At 47.0% G+C, this 21,511-nt stretch overlaps 1 protein-coding gene across 1 annotated transcript in view; it reads right to left on the reverse strand.

The window, feature by feature from the left end:
* Window positions 1-21,511, reverse strand: part of LOC120869926 (androgen dependent TFPI regulating protein) — a 92,751-nt gene that overhangs the window by 51,931 nt on the left and 19,309 nt on the right. Inside the window, exons 2-4 of the mRNA XM_040249274.1 lie at window positions 17,279-17,491; window positions 3,439-3,573; window positions 1,772-1,873 (exon numbers count right to left, since the gene is read on the reverse strand). Of these exons, the coding sequence (XP_040105208.1) occupies window positions 1,772-1,873; window positions 3,439-3,573; window positions 17,279-17,428 (387 nt within the window). The 5' untranslated portion in view covers window positions 17,429-17,491. The remainder of the gene's footprint in view (window positions 1-1,771; window positions 1,874-3,438; window positions 3,574-17,278; window positions 17,492-21,511) is intronic.

A 21,511-nucleotide genomic window follows, 5' to 3' on the forward strand; every position in this document is an offset into this window, starting at 1 on the left:
TGTGTGTGTGTGTGTGTGTGTGTGTGTGTGTGTGTGTGTGTGTGTGTATGTGCGCATTCTCAGTCATGTCTTACTCTTTTCGACCCTATGGATTGTAGCCCACCAGGCTCCTCTGTCCATGGGATTGTCCAGGTACTGGAATGGGTTGCCATTTTCTCCTCTAGGGGATCTTCCTGACCCAGGGGCTGAACCCACATCTCCTGAGTCTCCCAGATTGGCAGGCTGATTCTTTACCACTGAGTCACCTGGGAAGCCCATTTAACATAGTGTAAGTGCCCTAAAATATTCAGAATATTCTCTATATAAGGGTTTCAGATTAATGCTCATGAGCAGCTGGGAAGGTGAGGAGGTGATCTGACACAGAGAAGGTTGTAGGAGGGGTCTCTGAGAGGTGGGGTTTATTTAATACATAGCTTTTGGTCCTGAACTCTAAATGAGATTGGAATTGTATACCTTGTTAATAATTAGTATCTCACTAACATATTTAGAGTGAAAGTATGGTTTTTTTTCCTAAGAGGCAGGCCATGTGGTAGAGCAGAGTTAGTGGATTGAGCCGCTTTTCCAAACTGCTAATCATGTAAGTTTCGGACAGTGGAAAAGTTGAGGGTGCAAGAAAGTCTGCGAGCCCGAGGAACCTTGACATACCCTGTTGTTGTGCAGTCTCTCAGCCAAGTCTGGCTCCTTGTGACCCCAAGGGCTGCAGCCTGCCAGGTACCTTTGTCCTCCACTCTCTTCCGGAGTTGGCTCAAATTCATGTCCATTGAGTCAGTAATGCTATCTAACCATCTCCTCCTCTGCTGATCCCTTCTCCTTTTGCCTTGACACGCTACTCCCTTGTGATTTCCCAGAGGGTTTTAAATGTCATTTGCTTCACAGGCTCTCGGACCTCCTTCTGAACTCCTGACTAATGTGGAAATACATTTTGTAAATATTGAGAAGTGGAGCAAGCTCTCTGAACAATTACTTTGTGCCCATGACTCAGACCTCCTCCTTCATCTCAGACCTGGGCAGTCCTGCTCCAGCTCTGCTTGTCCAGGCCACTGTCACTGGTATCCAGATACCATGACCTGAATAACTCAGAACAGGTCCTGTTTACTCTTCAGCTCCTCAAAAATAAATGCATGAATAAAAAAAAATCAAACGGGAAACAGAATTATGCAGAACATTTATGATAAATGTTCCTGATCAGGTATCAACTAAGAAATTACTTCTGAGCTGTGACATATGCTTTGAACATGTGGGTGGTTTGATGGGGGAGGTGTTTAAGTATAATCGACATGAATTACATATTAGTTTCAGGAGTACAACATAATGATCTGACGTTCGTATGTACTGCCAAATGTTTATCACGGTAAGTCTAGTTAACATTCAGGATGGATTGATTTTAAAGCTTGCTTGATTCAATTCCTAGGTAGGAATCTCATTACATGTTATCAATATTTGCTGAAGTTGCTTCCCTTTCAGGACTGGAACCTCCAAGAAGTTCCCTGTCCTTTTGGTTTCAGGTCTTTTCAATGACTTCATAAGCAACTTGGCAAAGAATTTTGCCTGGACATCCCATCTGCTCTCAGTGACTCTGACTACAGCAGCACTTTTTGTTCAATTCATACTCTCAGTGTGCTCTTTAAATAAACAGTGACAGGGTAAAGCCGGAGGAGTGAACAGGATGCTGGGGCTTGAGGAGAAGCTTGGAAACATAAATAAGGCACTTGGAGTTTTCAGAACAGAGTCTATTGCTTTTCAGGATTCACTAAATTTTCCTTTTACTCACCATTGCATGATTCAGCCACACTGGAAAGACGGTATCTACGACCTTAGGGTAAACGAGTTCTCTATCGTAGAGAAAGATAATCCAGAATGACAGAAATACAAACTGCAAAACAGAACAGAAAAATAACACCATTAGGTTTATTTTCAATCAGTGCTTCCTAAGATAGTCAAGAAAACATAGCAAAATAAAAATAGATACCAGCTTTAAAGATACATTCTTATATAGAATTATTAACTGAAGGAAAAAATTAGTTATCATAGAATTACAATGCTCAGTCTCTGGGGACTTCAGAGAATTAGGAATCACTTGTCACTGTGGCAGGCAAAGAGGATGTAGAGAAACAGGATTTGCAGATCATTAAGTCATTTCATTTTAACCAATGACTTTTCTCTCCTCTAAGCTTCCCCAGGAGGGTTGAAAGCAGCCAAATGGAGTGGCTAAGCCTTGCACGTGGCTTGCCCACTCTCTAGGTAGGCGTGGCCAGGGGAACCAGGAAGACTAGAGTCAGGGTTGGGGAGTGGTAGGGGGGAAGATAAGTGACAAGCCCCCAGGATAATCCACCAAGCTAGTTAACTGACAGTTGGATCTCTTTCTTGCTCAGAACTCTGGATTGATCTCCATCCTCTTGTACCCCTTGGCTATCTTTTCAAAGTCTCTGCCTTCCATGCTACAAAATCAATGCAAAGATGAAAAAAAAAAAAAAAAAAAACCATTAATCTTCTGATCGTCCTATCTTCTTAAATTCCAAAGGCTCAATTTCTAACTCTTAAAAAAAATGAATAAACTCCATTGTTAAGCAACTTGGCCTTTAGAAGATTTTGGGGGGTGGAGGAGAAGGTGTCCTGCAAAGTAAGATTGGAATGCCAGTACTTGCTCTGCTGTCTGAGAACTCATTAGTGCTTGGAGAGTTTCATGCTGGATTTAAGTTTAAAGTTTCAATACTGTAGGAAGCAGAACAATGACAGGTGGAAGGAGATAGTCATTTTTCTTTACAGGTCCTGCTGGGCCGTTGGTGTGCCTGGCTTCAGTTGGTTTTCATTCTAACTAATGAATGAAATCATCAGTGATGTTGTAGAAATGTGGACAGTATCAGCCACAACTGCCCCTTGCATATGTCTTGCTTTTTCCCAATGTCAACTCATTCAACAAAAGGCATGAGGCCCCACCCACTGTGGGCCCCACCCCAGGTATTTCAGACAGACTGTCTCTCTCCTCTCAAAATGTCAACTTTGAAAGGTTTCATACCTTTTTTTAAAAAAAAAAAATGGTTTCCACTTGCAAAAGTAACAAATGCTTATTGTTCAAGTGAAACCAGATGTATGAAAGGCAAGTTACTCGTCTCCCTCTTTAGCACCCTCCATTCCCATCATCCTGATGCAACCAAGGTTATCTTGGATGTATTTTGGTTAAGAAAGGCCCTTTAGACTTCCCTGCCAGACAATAATAAGGATCTCGCATCAAACATTCACAAAGATACAAAAGCTAATGATAAATCTTGGCAGTGATGTGTCTTATTTCCCCAAGACACTGGGCAGTGCAATGCAGTCCTCGGGCCATTTATGCAAATACAGTTGCCAGGGATTACAGTAATGGGCTCTTGCTGCCTAGGAAAAGCATTGGTCCATATGACACGTGCATGATATCACCTGCATATCTTTGTAACTTACTGTGGATACCGGAAAAGCCAGTGTGGTGAAAAGCAGGTCTCTGAAGGCCGTTACGAACTTAATGTCTTTTTCCCCTTTGGTTCTTTTCAGCACATCTTCCAGGCAGGCCACCCCGAAGAAAATGGCCTGCAAGAGCTAAATTCATTACAACAAATGAGCACATTTTCATTTCCTTTAATTAATACATTCTTCACTGAGGTGAAGCACCATCCCTCTGGGAGCAGGATTGATTTGAGAAGCAGGGGACTGCTGGCTGTTCTGGTTGGGAGCCAACTGGAAGGCTGGTCTTTTAGCTCACTGGGCCCTGACCTTGCTCACTAAAACGGATTGTGTAAAGTTGTTTAGGGGATAATAATGTGTACAGTAGTTAGCGTAATGGACTTGAGTGAAAATGGAAACAGAATAGAGTCAGCTTAACAGGAGAATGTAACAAGATAGATGCCCTGGCTGCACAGAGGAGGGGAAAACCAAATAAACAGCACAAGGGCACAGCACCAGACTCAATGGTGGGTGTATTCTGGCTCCTTCCTAGGAAGAAAATAGCTTTAAATGTCTGGTGTTGCAATCTCATTAGAGAAGCCAGAATCAGGGTCAAGAGCACCATGAAGGAGCTCTGTGCTCCCCCGGGGGAGACCCCCACAATGGCATCTTACCTGTCTGGGGGAGAAACCAGTGCCCCCTCCTCGCCTCATTAAGAGGGGGCTGATTCATGCGAATGTATGGCAAAACCACTACAATGTTGTAAAGTAATTAGCCTCCAATTAAAATAAACACTTAAAAAAAGGGGGGGGGGCAATCCGAAGGCTTTGCAGAGACTATCTCTCTGAGGGAGTGGTTTCAATCCACGGGGATAGAGCACTTGGTGGGCTCAGGTACATCTCTGAGTACCCTGAGGGTAAAACAGAAGCAGGTTGTTACAGAGCACCAGTTTGAGTGCCCTGCGTCATACTGAAAATTCCCACTGGCTATCTGTCTCACAAACGGCGGTGTATATGCTTCCCTGTTACTCTCTCTGTTCGTCTCACCCTCTCCTTCCTCCCCCGTGCCTTCTCTGTAAGTCTGTTCTCCTCGCCTGCAAGGGGAAAGATGGGAGGTGGGAGGGAGGTTCAAGAGGGAGGGGACATATGTACAATGGCTATGGCTAATTCCTGCTGATATCTGGCAGTGAAAGTGAAAGTGTTAGTCGCTCAGTCGCATCTGACTCCTTGCGACCCTAGGGACTGTAGCCCACCAGGATTCTCTGCCTGTGGAACCATCCCAGCAAGAATACTGGAGTGGGTTGCCGTTCCCTTCTTCAGGGGATCTTCCCCACCCAGGGATCAAACCTGAGTCTCCTGTATTGAAAGCAGATTCTTTACCATTTGAGCCACCAGGGAAGCCCCCCCACCCCCGCCCCTGCCCTGATGTGTGACAGAAACAAAACCAATATTGTAAAACAATTATTCTTCAATTAAATTAAAAAAAAAAAAAAAAGAAGTAAGGCCATTTTCGAGGACATAGATCACAATCAGAGCAGACTCTGTCCATTCTCACAGTTTGCCACATGCCCACAGCTTCTAAAAAGTGTCATGACAGTACAGACTAGGAGCTGGTTTTGAGTTATTGCCTCAGAATCCATCCTGTTCCTTGAGAGCTCTGATTGGTACGGAAGGAACAGCCTGGACTCTGCTCCAAGTCTGAGTCAGGCAAGTTCTGGTACCTGGGCAGTTGGACTAATTCATGACCAACCATGTCGGGGGCTGGAAAACAACCTCGGTGTCTGGAACCCTAGAAGACCTCTAGCCCAGCTGGCCTCCTGCCGCTCCTTGGGCAGCAGGGGTGAGCAAGAGAGGATGGGACGCTCCCACCTGGGTTCTCAGACCTGCAACACCCTACAGTCTGTTAGAAATGAGGGTGCTCAGCCCCTCCCCACCCCACCCCCAGCCTGCAGAATCAGAGACTCTGGGGATAGGGCCCACGAATTTGTTTTCTAATAAACTCTTCAGGTGATCTTTGTAAAGGCTTAGGTTCTAGAACCATGGGATTAGACACAAATTTATCATTTACAAATCTTACTGACCACTCAAAAGTATGATAACTGATTTGGGGGGGTAATAGTTGACTTTTATTGATTTCCTGTTTTATGCCAGGCACTGATCTAAGCGTTCAGTTTCTTGTAGCAATCCCCTGAGGTAAGCAGTATTAGTCCTCTCTGCATCCCATTTTATAGATGAGAAAACTGAAGCTGAACAAACTTGCCTGAAGTCTCATGGTTGATAAATATCAAGGCCAGGAAACCCAGTTTGTTTTTCAAGCCAGACTTTACAACCAACAAACATACAAACCATGTGTCGGTTGTCTAAGAGCAAAAATGAAAGCACTGTAGGAGCTCAGACCAGAGACCACTATCTCTAGGTGGGAGAATTAAAAATGACTTCAAAAAATGCCGAAGTCTGATTCTCAGCCCCCAAAGATTCTAATGTGATGTGTCTGGGGATGCAACCTAGCTTCAGGATGTTAAAACATTCTCTCGGGTGATTCTATCAGAGCAGCCAAGGTTGAGAATCACTTGTCTAGAGGAACTTGCTTTTGCACACGCAGACCTGGCAGTCTCCAGGGAGGCGGGGCTGCCCGGATGCAGAAAGTGAAGCTCCAGGGCGGGATGAGGTTTCTGAAGAGATGACAGAGGGAGGAGGAGAGAAGCGGACAGCCAAGGCTGAGGAAACGCCCTCCTCTAAGGGGCAGGAGGGGCCGCAAAGTAGCCAAGAATGAGCAGATGGTAGAAAAGCAGGAACATGCAAGAACCCCTCTCTGACCCTGAGGAGGAAGCTTCAAGCCAGAAGGGGGCCTTCCAGCAAGGGTGGGTGTGCAGCAAAGCGTGGGAAGTCACTTCAGTCGTGTGGGACTCTTTGCAACGCTGTGGGACCCTAGCCCACCAGGCTCCTCTGTCTATGGGATTCTCTAGGCAAGAATACTGGAGTGGGTTGCCATGCCCTCCTCCAGGGGATCTTCCCCACCCAGGGATCAAACCCATGTCTCTTTAAGTCTCCTGCATTGGCAGGCGAGTACTTTACCACTAGCACCACCGTGGGCAACAGTTTTAAAGGCCGGGAAGAGGCTGCCACCACCCCGTACTTGTCATTCACTCCTGCTGTTCGGCCCCTTCAGAGCTGCGGAACCGGGGAGCGGCCTCTGCCCGTGGAAGCTGGCCGCGGGGCCCTCGCCCGCCTTCCTCCCCAGCGGCCTTCAGCTCGCCCCTCGAGGACCGCGCAGGCAGCTGCTGGAGTCAGGGAGGGCCGGCGGGGGCCTGGGCCCCGGTGCGGAGGCCTGCACCACTCTGTCAACACGGCAGTTCATCAGGCGCTGAGCGTCTGCCAGGCTTTCCCTCCTCGGGGAGAGCGGCCTCCGCCCAGCATGTGAAGTCCACGTGACCGCTTGCCGCAGCGGGACCTTCCTCGTGTCATCCCACGTCAGGCGCGTCCTGCCTTTCTCTTGCCTTTTCCCAGTCGCCGAACGTGGAAACTGGGCTCTCACCGGCTCCTAGAGCCTCTGGGGCTTCTCCTTCTCCAACACAACTTGAGTCCACGCCACAAACCCGCCAACCCCGTCTCCCCTCTCCCCTCGGCTCGCAGGCGGAGGCTGCCTTGGAGAGATGCCCAATGCGGACGTGAGGCAGCCTTGTCTCCGCGGATCTCCACCCGCAGCGCCGCGCCACCGTCTGCATCAACAAGGAGTCTCTACGGGGCCCTTGCGGAGAAGCCCAGCAGGCAGGCGATAGGGGGTTGCCAAGAGAAATAAATAAGGGAGAAGGAGGGCTTGAGGGTTTCCCAGGTAGCCCTAAAGGTAAAGAAAATGAAAGGTGCTCAGTCGTGTCTGACTCTTTGAGACCCCATGGACTATATAGTCCATGGAATTCTCCAGGCCAGATCCTGGAGTGGGTAGCCTTTCCCTTTTCTGGGGGATCTTCCCGACCCAGGAATCGGATCCAGGTCTCCCGCAATGCAGGTGGATTCTTTACCAACTGAGCTATCAGGGAAGCCCTCAAAGGTAAAGAACCTGCCTGCTAATGCAGGAGGCATGAGAGATGCGGGTCTGATCCCTGAGTCAGGAAGATCCCCTGGAGGCGGGCATCGCTACCCTCTCCAGTATTCTAGCCAGGAGAATCCCATGGACAGAGGAGCTGGTGGCCTACAGTCCATGGGGCCACAGAGGCAGACCGGACTGAAGCGGCTGAGCATGCACACAGGGCCTAGAGGATGCTCACAGCTGAGCTGGGAGCAAGGAGAGGGAGGCTTCACGGAGGGCCTCGAGGCCAGGTTTGAATCAGCTCACAAAACGGACACTGGTCTGCTCATTCTCTAAGGACGGACGATACACTGGAATGTTGAGAAGACACTCACAGAAGGAATAGTCAAGGGGGAACATGGCAGCTTTACGGACTGAATGGTACCCACTCCCCCACCCAAATTCACATGTTAAAGTTATAACCCTCAGCACCTCAGAAAGGGGTTGTGTTTGGACGCAGGGCCTTTAAAGAGCTGATGAAGTTAAAATGAGGACGGGTGGGTGGACCCCAGCCCACTGGGACCGGAGTCCTTATAAGAAGAGGAGATAAGGACACAGAACCACACGGAGGGTAGATCACGTGAAGACAGGGAGACTCAGCCATCTGCAAGCCAAGGAGAGAGGCTTGTAGAAGCAACCCCGCTAACCCCTTGGTCGTGGACCTCTGGCCTCCAGAATTCTGAGGAAATTTCTGCTGTTCAAGTCCCCTAGCCTGTGGTGACCTGTTATAGCAGCAAATTAATACAGTAGCATCCAAAGAAGATAGAACAACTGGCTGCCTTTTATGGCTCTTACAACAAAACTGTTGTTTACATTCCTCAACTATTTGGCTGCTCAGAAAAGCAGAGCGGATGGTATCTTCTCAGTCAGGGTTTACTTCAGAGTTGCTGCCCTCTGATATATCTTTTCCTCCCTAATTCCGTTGGTTTTTTTGGTGTCTTCTCCTGAAATGCTGCTGATCTAAGTTTGTTCGCAGTCTTCCGTTTTTTATTGCTAGCTGACAAACTTACCACCTGGGACAGCTTAATTTACATTTTTTATAACTAGTGCAATTTAAGAAACCAGAGCTAAAGGATATTCAGTTTTTACATTTGTACATCTTCACAAGATTCACAAAAATCTTGGGAACACAGAAGCTTATTAACCTTTCTAAGCCATCAAGTTTATTTTCCTTGCTTTAAGCCAGAACCCTATTAACCTATCCCAGGAAATGAGAATTGCTTCATTTAAAAATAATTCCACAGAGGGAGATTCCACAAGTTTCCTGAGCAAGACGTTACAGCTCTGATTGAATGAGTCAAGTAATACAACGCCCAGCTCAGCTCTCCGTGCCTGACTCAGACAGGCCGGGACTTTCTCAGGTCTCGCCTTCAGAATGATGCAACACTTGCAGTGGAGATTAATCCAGAATAAAGTTGTGAGGAGTTTTATTAATATATAACTGTGGTGGTCAGGGTGGTGGGGCTTGGGGCAAGTAGAGGAAGGATTTGCCAAATGGATCTGAATTGGGACTTTCCTGGAGATCCAGTGGTGAATTAAGAACATTGAGGGACAGGTTGGAAGGAAGACGTATTTGTCAGAGTACTTGGCCTGTGTTGTGCAGCTGGTCACAGCTGGCTTCCGTGTAGGGGCAGCATGGCCGTGGGGTAGACTGCTTTACCAGTGGGATGGGCTTCTCTAGAAAGTCACTCTTACCGGTGGGAGTCATGTTTTAATCATTTATTTGTGCAGCCAACATTCACAGAATGTCTGTTAGGTGCCAGAAATTAGACATGATACAGACCAGGGCAGGCTCTATGTTAATATGTCTTTATTAGGAAGAAGAAGAAAGAGGCGGCAGCAGAGGAACCTTTTCTGTACATTGACTCACATTTTGTGGGTCAGGTTTCTCGAGAAACAGCATCTGCGATGCTGAGAGCTACCTGCCGAGTGTTCAAAGAGGAGGGCTCAAGAGGGAGGGAGCCAGGAGAACCGAAAGGGCAGCGCAGCTGTGTGCCATCAACTGCTCTCGCACTCCGGGAAGGAGCTCTGGAGCTCGCTGTGCCTTCAGAGTTGTCCTGGAGCCCAGCCTCTGGAGCCCAGGTCCGCCGGTCAGTGGCCTTAAGCCCTGGTCCTGGCAGCTCCCTTCTGCTGAGGATAGCTGTGGGACAGGCTCTCGCCTGTGAGGCACCAGCAGTCAACCCTCCTCCCAGGAGCTGGGGATTGAGTACCTTGAGGCTGGGAAGGGTGGGAGTCCGTTCACCACACCACACAGCCACTACACACGAGGCACAGAAAAGGTAGGTAACCCACTCAGGAGCACACAGCAAGTGAGGGGCACCCAGGAAGCTAGGCCTTCCTTCAGCCCCTAGTCTTTATACTGTGCAGAGTGAACCTACCAAAAGACTGGTGTGGTTACTCAATAAATTGCAGTTCTTTTATTTGGGTGCCGGTGGGGACTCTCCCCTCCTATCAGCCCACATTCCTTCCAGTCTCTGAGAGGTAAAACAGTGATCTCAAGTGTTTTTGTGGAATAGACAGTTAAGTGTATTTCTGACTCTGTTGAGCGTGAGAGTGAATATATTAGACTGATGATGGAAATCAGAGGTTGGTCCCAAGTATGGAAGTGGGCTCTGGATACTGTAAATGAATCCCTGTCTTCTCACTGTTCGTGGGCTACCTTGGGCTTTGGACGATGAAATGTCCCCAAGCATCTCTCTTCCCCTGGTCCTGCTCTGCCATCCCCAAGGACCTGTGCGTTGGAGTTGCTGTTGTCATCCTGAGAGCTTGAAAGCGAAAGTGAAAGTAGCTTAGTCTGACTCTTTGTGACCCCATGGACTGTAGCCCACCAGGCTCCTCTGTCCATGGGATTCTCCAGGCAAGAATCCTGGAGTGGGTTGCTATTTCCTCCTCCAAGGAATCTTCCTGACCCAGGGATCAAACCTGGGTTTCCTGAATTGGCAGACAGATTCTTTACCATCTGAGCCAGAGAGCTTGATGATACTCGAGTCAGAGCTGCCTGACTTGGGCAATTTTATATGAAGAGCGGAAGGAAACATCAGTGCCTCTGTTGGTGAAGTGGGGTGCGGGAAACAGGAAGGGGGCTTGCCCAGAATCTCCCCTGGAGATCCCAGTTATGAGGCGCCACCTCCAACCATATTTCAGAAGGAAGTTTATTTTTCAAAAGAGGAAAATCCAGCAAACTCTATGAATTCTGCAAGCCAATTTAAACTGTAACTAAAAATCCCCTCTATCTCCTCTCCCCAGCTTGCGTTCCCTGGGGAGTCCAGGACCACCCCTGGATGGAAGTGGAGCGAACAGAGCGGAGGGAATGTAACGTTTGTGGAAGATCCGGGCTCTGGAAGCCTAGCCAACATGAGCACCCGGAGGGTGTCCAAAAGCACTGCCTGGTCTCCACGGCCGCCTTCTGGGAGCTTTCCCATTCGGTGGGATTCACTGCCCTCTACTTGAGCCTGCAGACTCTCCCCTAGGGTGCTCCCCCACCCCCTTGAGCATCCACTGGGCATCTGTTCTGTAGATAAAGCAGTGCCTCCACTGGGGGCCTCTGCCAGCTGGGGAGTCGGAGAAGAAGCCCATGGAGGCAGATACTTGAGCAGTGAGGCAGGTGGGTGATCCTTGCCTGAATCCATGACCCACCACCCATGGTGCTCAGGGAGGGGACTGATGTCCCACAAAATCCCCTCCCTTTGGCCCCACCCCTGATCTAGCTGAGATGACTAGAAACTCACCAGCACTCTCCCATCTTCTCATTCCACTGTTTACTGCTTAACACCATTCTGGGCGCTTCCCTTGTCCCTCACAGTCTGTGGTTAAGCACTATTTTTATTTCTGTCTGACAGATTTGGAAGTAAGAGACAAAGAAATACCCAGCCTGGGGTCAGGAGTGGTAGAACTGAGGAGCCGACCCCAGAGCTCATGCTCCTAGAGCCCATGGTGATAACTGTTAGGCTACGCTGCCTTCCCTCTCCACAGAGAATTGGCTGCCTCTTCCCTGGGTCAGTTTACTCCCTTGGAGACTCACATCCCTCCTCTCCTTCCTCTACTCTCCTTAGGCACCAGGCAGGAATCGGTCAGGGTGACCAGTTTTTCGTGAAATTCCCACAAATCACCTCACACCCCAGGCATCAATCCTTTGAATCCCTTGAGGTGGCCTCAGAAAGAAATGGGGCACTCTTAGAATGCTGACTTGTATTAAGTCAGACTTTGTTCTCAGGGTCCATAATGGATATTCAGCCCGCTAGAAATTAAGGCTGTCTAAAGAAGTGCAGGCATGCTAAGTCACTTGAGTCGTGTCTGACCCTTTGCGACCCTGTGGACTGTAGCCCACCAGGATCCTCTGTACATAGGATTCTCCAGGCAAGAATACTGAAGTCGGTTGTCATGCCTTCCTCCAGGGGATCTTTCTGACCCAGGGACTGAACCCGCATCTCTCATGTCTCCTGAATTGGCAGGCAGTTCTTTACCACTAAGAAGCCACCTGGGAAGCCCCATTTAAAGGAGAGGGGTGTAAATTTCCTGGAAGCTGGATGGGGTACTGACCAGTAAATTTACATAAAATAAATCCAAGAGTGTTATAGTAAGTTATGAGACCTCCGTGACTTTATAAATGCAACCATTAGTTAGTCATTTGCTAACACTAATCATTAAGAAACACAATCCTTTAAGACCTCAAGAGCTACAGATTTTAAGGCCCAGTGTTTCACGTGAAGTCTGACCTTAAATTAATCCTCTAAAACATATTCAACCCATCTTTATCAATTGGAAAATGCTTCATTAAGTCACACGTTCAAGATGACATCTAACAAAAAGGAAACAGCCACAGGTAAGCCGCTCTCTGCCCACTTGAAGGGCCTGAAGCTGTCCGAAGAGACTGTACTGCTCAGGAATGCAGAAAAGTCTGAGGTCAAGTCCAGTCAATATATGAAGGCACCAAGTTTTTATTATGGGATAATCTGTGCCCATCGTTATAGCAAATACAATGTGGACTCATAGAACGTTAGGGCTGGTGAAGACTTCGGAGATCAAACTCCCTGTTCTAGAGCTATTTACAAATTGATTGAAATGTTAAGAATCACACGTGGGTGGAGACGTGCAAACAATACATAAATAAGCAGAGACTAACAGATGCTGGAAAAACTCAGGGAAAGGGAAAAACAAATCTGGAAAAAACAAAGTGGCTCAGCAGAGATTTTTAAGGAAGATCTGAGATTTCTTTCAGGAGGTCTGGAAAAACAGCAACGTGGTGGAGAAGCAGGGGGGCCTTTTGTTCAACGATGGTGTGACTGGATAGAGCAGTGACCGCAGAAAGCCTGGGGACCAACACTGGAGGAGACACAGGGCTTCCTGGAGAAGGGACCAGCCTTACTGGGGAGGGGAGCGCCAGAACGAAAGCGAAGTAGGCAGGTGAGCTCCTAGATCAGGACTTTCGATAGGAGGGAGCCACTCTAGTTTCTTGAATAGCTGACCAAACTTCTCAATCAGGCTCACGATGTTTGAAACAAAATAAAACCAAAACCATTTGTCGGGAAGATTAATCTGAAATCTGAGTGACGGATTGTTGCACTGATAGTGAGAGGACAGTGAAGAGATGATCTGGTCATCCAGGTACCAGCTAATAACGAGAGGGGCGATATGACTAGGGAAGAAGGGGAGAACCTAGCAAGAGGGAAAACAGGACTTGGTGGCTCATCACTCATATGTGGCTCATACATGAAGTCACATATTTGAAATCTGACCTTAAGTTAATCCTCTAAAAACATTTTAAATCCATCTTTATCAATTGGAAAATGCTTCATTAAGTCACACTTTCAAAATGACACCTAACAAAAAGGAAACAGCCACAGGTAAGCTCCTCTCTGCCCATTTCAAAGGGCCTGAAGATGTCCAAAGAGTCTATACTGCTCAGGAATGCAGAAAAGTCTTCCTTTTGTTACTCAGGGAATTAGCCCTAGGAAATGGACGAAGATCATGGCATACGGTCCCATCACTTCATGGGAAATAGATGGGGAAACAGTGGAAACAGTGTCAGACTTTATTTTGGGGGGCTCCAAAATCACTGCAGATGGTGACTGCAGCCATGAAATTAAAAGACGCTTACTCCTTGGAAGAAAAGTTATGACCAACAAAAGCAGAGACATTACTTTGCCAACTAAGGTTCGTCTAGTCAAGGCTATGGTTTTTCCTATGGTCATGTATGGATGTGAGAGTTGGACTGTGAAGAAGGCAGAGTGCCGAAGAATTGATGTGCTTGAACTGTGGTGTTGGAGAAGACTCTTGAGAGTCCCTTGGACTGCAAGGAGATCCAACCAGTCCATTCCGAAGGAGATCAGCCCTGGGATTTCTTTGGAAGGAATGATGCTAAAGCTGAAACTTCAGTACTTTGGCCACCTCATGGGAAGAGTTGACTCATTGGGAAAAACTCTGATGCTGGGAGGGATTGGGGGCAGGAGGAGAAGGGGACAACCCAGGATGAGATGGCTGGATGGCATCACGGACTCAATGGACGTGAATCTGAGTGAACTCCGGGAGTTGGTGATGGACAGGGAGGCCTGGCATGCTGCGATTCATGGGGTCACAAAGAGTCGGACACGACTGAGTGACTGAACTGAACTGAACTAAACTGAATGTGTCTTCGACAGATGAATGTCTTTCTCCTTTCTTGGAAATGTGATGGCTCTGGGACATATAACTGAGCTAGAAGTCAGTAAGCTGGTTTGAGGGAGTAGATGATGAGTCCACTCTTAGCCACGTTTATAGTGAAAGCTGAGTGCTGAAGAATTGATGCTTTTGAACTGTGGTGTTGGAGAAAACTCTTGAGAGTCCCTTGGACTGCAAGGAGATACAACCAGTCCATCCTAAAGGAAATCAGTCCTGAATGTTCATTGGAAGGACTGGTGTTGAAGCTGAAACTCCAATACTTTGCCCACCTGATGCAAAGAGCTGACTCATTTGAAAAGCCCCTGATGCTGGGAAAGATTGAAGGCAGGAGGAGAAGGGGACGACAGAGGATGAGGTGGTTGGATGGCATCACCGACTCAATGGACACGAGTTTGAGTAAGCTCCGGGTGTTGGTGATGGACAGGGAGGCCTGGCTTGCTGCAGTCCAGTGGGGTTGCAAAGAGTCGGTCACGACTGAGTGACTGAACGGAACTGAGAGTGAGATAGGACAGCCATATAGAATTTAGATTTGATTAGATCATCAGTCCTGGCTGACACTGCTCCTTTTACACTGACCCTCCTTAATATAAAGCAAAAAGATACAGAAAGGTGAGACTTTTGCTGTATTATTCTAATTCTACAAAATCATTTTTTTGTTATTGTTTTCTGTTTACTTGTTTTCATAAAACTCTATGATTGAAACAGGCAGTCACCTTGACATTTTTCAAGCATGGTAGAGCTGTACTCAGGCTTCCCAGGTGGTACGAGTGGTAAAGAACCTGCCTGCAATGCAGTAGACAAGGGTTTGATCCCTAGGTCGGGAAGATCCCCTGGATGGGGGCATGGCAACCCACTCCAGTATTCTTGCCTGGAGAATCCCATGGACAGAGGAGCCTGGGGGCTACAGTCCATAGGTTTGCAAAGAGTTGGACATGACTGAATTGACTTAGCACGGTCAGAGCTCAAATCTCAAATTTCAGGTCCCAAAGTCGATAACCAGTGAGGAGGAAGCTGAAATTCCAGGCCTCTGTGAACTGAGCTTTCTGAATTTCCACTCCTTAGCATTACAGAGAGTCTTTTTTTTTTTTTTTCCATACCATGCATTACGTCTGCCTGGATTATGATGCCAAAGAATTGGAATCAAATACTTATATTGCACCCTACGTTTAGGTTAAAAATTCCAAAACTTAAATTAGCATCCCGAAAGGATACAGCATTCTTAGCTTTTAACTCTAAAAATAATGTTACATATTCCCCAAATGTTTTTTAGAAATCTATTTTTCTCCCGTTCACTTATACTTCATCATTTCATTCATCCCATTGTGGTCAGCTGGGCTAGGAAGAGAAGCAAGGAGCAAGCGATGTGATTGGTTTGTGGATGGTTGAAAATGTGCATTTGCCATTTGGTTGGGTGATTTGTCCTTTAAGATGGAGCCTGAGCCTATAAAAAAATTGAAGTGGGATCTGAACGTGGCAAAATGTATCTGCTTTTCTTAGATAAATCTGTTAGTCTGGGTGTGCTGTAAAATGGCATTATTCCTCCACTGGAAATTGCACTTCCTACGCAACATACGCCACTCTGCCTTCCCTCACAGACTTCCCCAAGCAAAGTTCAAAATCTCTTCTGCATATGTTGTCAATGTCATCAGGAAACCATGAAACCATGACTTAGTTCCTCGTGTAGGCTCATCTGAGAAGCACTTCAAGGTAAGATTCTTTTTTTTACCCCCGAGAAGGAAGGATTTATTACCTGCAGCAAGTAAGGAGAACACTGGGGATCTCTCCTCAAGTAGTGTCTCCCCAAATAGCAAAATTGGGGAAGTTTTAAGCTAAGGGCACCTGCATATTCATGAGGGGGCTTGAGCAGAAGAGAAATAAACATCCAATTGGGGCAAGGACTTGTGGACACAGCAGGGGAAGGAGCAGGCAGGACGAATTGAGAGCGTAGCACTGAAACACGTACATCACCAGTTGACAAAAGGATAGCTAGTGGGAAGCTGCTGTGTGACACAGGGAGCTCAGCCCGGAGCTCTGTGATGGCCTGGAGGGGTGACATGGGGGAGTGGGAGGCAGGTTCAAGAGGGAAGGGATATATGTATACATATATCTGATTCCAGAGACATGGCATCTGGTCCCATCACTTCATGGCAAATAGATGGGGAAACAGTGGAAAGAGTGGCAGACTATTTTTTTGGGCTCCAAAATCACTGCAGATGGTGACTGCAGCCATGACATAAAAAGACGCTTACTCCTTGGAAGAAAAGTTATGACCAACCTAGACAGCATATTAAAAAGCAGAGACATTACTTTGCCAACAAAGGTCTGTCTAGTCAAAGCTATGGTTTTTCCAGTAGTCATGTATGGATGTGAGAGTTGGACTATAAAGAAAGCTGAGCGCTGAAGAGTTGATGCTTTTGAACTGTGATGTTAGAGGAGACTCTTGAGAGTCCCTTGGACTGCAAGGAGATCCAATCAGTCCATCCTAAAGGAAATCAGTCCTGAATGTTCATTGGAAGGACCGATGTTGAAGCTGAAATATCAGTATTCTGGCCACCTGATGTGAAGAGCTGACTCACAGGAAAAGACCCTGATACTGGCAAAGATTGAAGGTGGGAGAAGGGAACAACAGAGGATGAGATGGTTGGATGGCATCACCGACTCAATGGACATGAGTTTGAGTAAACTCTGGAAGTTGGTGATGGACAGGGAGGCCTGGAGTGCTGCAGTCCATGGGGTCACAAAGAGTTGGGCACGACTGAGAGACTGAACTGACTCACTGACTAATATCTGCTTCCAGCTGTAGTATGACAGAACCCAACACAACATTGTAAAACAATTATCTTCCAGTTAAACTTTTTTAAAAAATAACAATTTTAAATAATTTTTTTAAAAAAAGAGATAAGATTCTTTTAAAAATAATTTTTAAAAGTGTTTCACAATTAGTCAACACAAGAGGTAGCTATGGATAACTCCCAAAGTGGGTTTCTCAGAGCAAACTGCCAAATAAAAGAGAATGCCCAAACTCACAAACTATGAAGAAGAAAGATAATGGAATTTTTTACTGGATAAAATCAAAGGGTGTTAACGTTTAAGGCACTGATATTAGAGACAAATAGCTTGCTTCCTGATGCGTACTTACCAGATTAAGCAATGTTAGGTATTTCCATTTTCCCCCATTTTGAAAGATTTGGGATATCCGCGGATCCTCTCCTGGTGAGATATAAAAGTTGAGGAAGATATACCAGCTCAAGACAAACAAGTGGTATACGCACGTAGACGTCCTCGTCATGGCTAGGTCTAAGCAGAGAGCCGTGAGCAGCTTCCTTCCAGAATCCTTGTAACAGCTGAAGGCCTAGGGCAGGCGGGAGAAGAGCGCTGTAAAACACACCCCTCTGAGACTGACAACTCCAACACAGCTGGGAAGCCCTCTTGTGCATGTCAGTATTTAGGCTTTGAAGAGGGCAGGGAGTGATGCAAGAAGTGCCCTTTGCACTGTTTGGCTAGGGTGGGGCATGATTCAGTGACCTCATTGGTAAGTCAAGTCTAGTGAAATACCCTCACGGCTAAATATTCTCTTTTCTACCCTTTCCTTTGGGGAAAGGAAAGCGCGAGAAAGTTGCTGTAATATATCCTGAGAGAATGAGAATGAGGTTGGCAAACCTGCTGGAAGAGATTGTGGGTACGTTTAGCGCACAGACGGGAGTAACTAGAAATGGGAAGGGTGTTGTAATCTCGCTCTGAAGGTCTCTGAGGCCCTCGGAAATCTGAAATAACCTTTGATCCTCTATCGATCAGCCCCAGGGTTTTAGCTGCCCCTCCCCCCTCCCACAGATTTTTATCTGTATCCTAGAAAACCAAGAGTTACTGAGAGCTGTCCCACACACTCTATTTGCATAGGGATTTCTATTCCCTGGGAGGGAAGAAGTACAGCAAGAGGTCTGTAGCCAGAGAACCAGGAAGAGAAGTGTGGCCCTAACCCCAGCAAACCTGAATTCAGACACTGCTGGAAGGGAATGAGGGTCTCGGCATTGTCTTGGAGTGGACAAGAATATGCTCAGGCTGGGCAAAGTTTTCAGAACTGGGCCCTGCCACAGGCCCGACAGAGGGGACCTCAGAGAGGTCTGGAAGTGTCTACATTGTGACATCACCAGCTTGTTTCCCCCGGGCAACTGGCTCCGAGGGTTCTGAGCAGATTCCTGAGGGAAGTGCCCCTGGTGCAGTTAGTAAGTCTGGAGCGGGCGGTGCTCAGTGATTTAATCAGAGCTCACAGGAACTAGGGAAAGAACAGCAGGCACTGGATCCCAAACATCAGGCGCTAAGCACGAGGGAAGAGCGAGCCTGAGCCAGAAGTATAGGGTCTGCATTGGAATCATTCTCAAAGGAAAGGGTAGTCCGGGCAATGAGAAATATAAAATCCCACACACAGGTCCACAGCCTAAGTTAACACCGAATATAATAATATTGCCTAATAGTACTTACCATGTGGGAGGTATTGTTCCAAGTGCTTTGTGCAACACTCTAAACACTGCTATGAAGTACGTTCTATTGTAACCCTCGTTTTCAGATGAGGAAATTGAAGCCCAAGCTGAATGCATTCAACAGAAACTAAGAGGCAGGTTGAGTTGCAGTCTGAACCCTAACCAGAGTGAAGTGAAAGTTGCTCAGTTGTGTGCAAGTCTGCGACCCCATGGACGGTAGCCCACTAGGCTCCTCCGTCCGTGGGGATTCTCCAGGCCAGAATACTGCAATGAGTAGCTGTTCCCTTCTCTGGGGAATCTTCCCAATCCAGGTATCGAACCCAGGTCTCCCGCATGGCAGGTGGATTCTTTACCCTCTGAGCCATCATGCCTGACCACAAAGGAACCATACTTACTCTGTACACCCTCAGACTCCCTTTGCAATATTTCTCCAGTTCCTGTTAAGCTCACTTTAATCCTCTACTTCTTCCATCAGAAAATTCTCTCAGGAAAGGACCAGATATGTCTTAAAACTCGGTGCTCATGCGAGTCCCTGTGCTATGTTCCCCAGGGTAGATTCTTAGTAAGCATCATCAGAGATTGAAGGACTTTTATCTCTTTATATAAAATCTCAAACACAGGTCTACAGATGGGTAAGGATTTGAAGAAATATTGGGAAAGGAGAAAAGACAAAGGCCTCAATCTCCCTGGCGTTTCCCAGGGAGCTGGTCCAGCCCTTTGTCTATTTCACACTATGTATTTACCGCAGTGATTTTGCCACCATCTTGATCTCTACCACTGCTTTCTAGCTTATGACCAAAATTTTATACTTCTAAGTCCCAACCCTCTACCCATCCCCATCGAGCTTCAAACATATCTTCAGCTACGTGTTGGACATTCCCTCAATTAGTTAGATGTACCCCAAACTCAAGATGTATAAGATGAACTCACTACCTTGCCCCACACCTGACTATTCCCTCCCTTCTCTGTGTGTATGGACCCATTTTCTTCCTGGGAGTCCTCCTTGTTTCCTCCCTCTCAAGATGCCAAGTTCATCTCCCCAGTCCAGCTTGAGTCAGTCCTTTTCTTTCCATTTCTCCTACAGCTACCCTAGTACATCTTCTTCATCTCTTTCCAGTACTGCAGTAACTCTCTTCTAACTGGTTTTCCTAATTCTACTCTCATCCCCCAACTGTGTTCTTCACACGGTCACGGAGTGATTCAACCTAAAATGTCAACCTTACAACATCTTTATCTCTCCCCAACTCAGGTCCCTTTACTGTGTCGGTATCATTAATAGAATAATATCCAAGTCCCATAACTTGATGAAGTGGCCCCTCTCACCTAGCTTTGATGCTCTTTCCTGCCTCACTCTTGTCTCATACTTAATGCTCCTCCGACAACCCAAATTGGCAGAGTTTCCAATCTCACACCAGCTATGTCACATCCTGTGCCCTTCCCCTTACTGTTTCTTCTCCCTGGTGATCTCCTCCCAACATGTCTTTGACTTGGTATCCCATAACTATTTACTAATTCAGCTCAGCAGTTTCCGTCCCTTAAACCCTTAGCTGAACCTCTTCTTAACCAGGCCATGTTGAACAGCCACTTCCAGTCTTCCTTAATACCCCGTGCATCTCTGCAAATTGCATGATGATTAGTGTCTTACTGCTGTAACAAAGACACCGAAGACTGAGTGGCTTATCAACAACAGAAACTTACTTATCTCAGTTTTGGAGGCTGGGAAATCCAAGGCCAAGGTGCCGGTAGATCCTGTCTGGTGAGAGCTTGCTTCCCAGACAGTCACATTGCTGCATGTGTGGGAAGGGGCCAGCATCTCTCTGGGGCATCGTTTGTAGTGACCCTAGCCCCATCACCAGTGCTCCAGCCTCATGACGTAATCACCTTCGTAAGGTGACATCTCCCCATACCATCGCTTTGGGGGTAAGATTTCAACTCATGAATTTTGGAGAAACACAGTCGATGACAATTAGGAATTTATCTTTTTTGTGTTCCATTATCTCTCAGACACATACAGGTGGTGTGTTTTGACTCCTAGAGCTTAGCATAGTATTAAGCACACACTGCTGCTGCTGCTGCTGAGTCTCTTCAGTCGTGTCCGACCCTGTGCGACCCCAGAGACGGCCGCCCACCAGGCTCCCCCGTCCATGGGATTCTCCAGGCAAGAACACTGGAGTGGGGTGCCATATCCTTCTCCAAAGCATGAAAGTGAAAAGTGAAAGTGAAGTCGCTCAGTTGTGTCCGACCCTCAGCAACCCCATGGACTACAGCCTTCCAGGCTCCTCTGTCCATGCGATATTCCAGGCAAGAGTACTGGAGTGGGGCGCCATTGCCTTCTCCAAGCACACAATAAGAACTTAATAAATATCTGTTGAATAAATGAATATGTGCATACCAGGTGCGCTTGTCTAATGAATTCTGCAGGCCAGAATACTGGAGTGGGTAGCCTTTCCCTTCTCCAGGGGATCGTCCCAATCCAGGGATCGAACCCAGGTCTCCCGCATTGCAGGTGGATTCTTTACCAGCTGAAAGGGAAGCCCCTTGTCTACTGAACCTTACTATAAAGCTGTTTCATTCATTAAATATCTACTATATTAAAAATGTTCAGCTGCTGGCTTCTGGGGAGGAGGTAAAATACTACAATGAGTAAGACATAGGCTAATCCCTGTAGGAACTCACAGTCAAGTGGCAGAGACAGATATATAAACAAAAAATTATAGCACGATGTGATAAGTACTGTAATAGAGGCAGGCATAGCGTACTAATGGAGCCTAAATTAGCCTGCAAATTATTCTGTCATTCTAAATATACAGAAGACGGAGTTAAAGATGAATGCTTTGACTAAAGCAGGGGAGATTCTGGAGGTTGTGCAGGAGAAAGCAAGAATGAATGTAATC

This window comes from Oryx dammah, unplaced genomic scaffold (genome assembly GCF_014754425.2).
Source record: "Oryx dammah isolate SB20612 unplaced genomic scaffold, SCBI_Odam_1.1 HiC_scaffold_11, whole genome shotgun sequence".
Lineage (NCBI taxonomy): Eukaryota > Metazoa > Chordata > Mammalia > Artiodactyla > Bovidae > Oryx > Oryx dammah.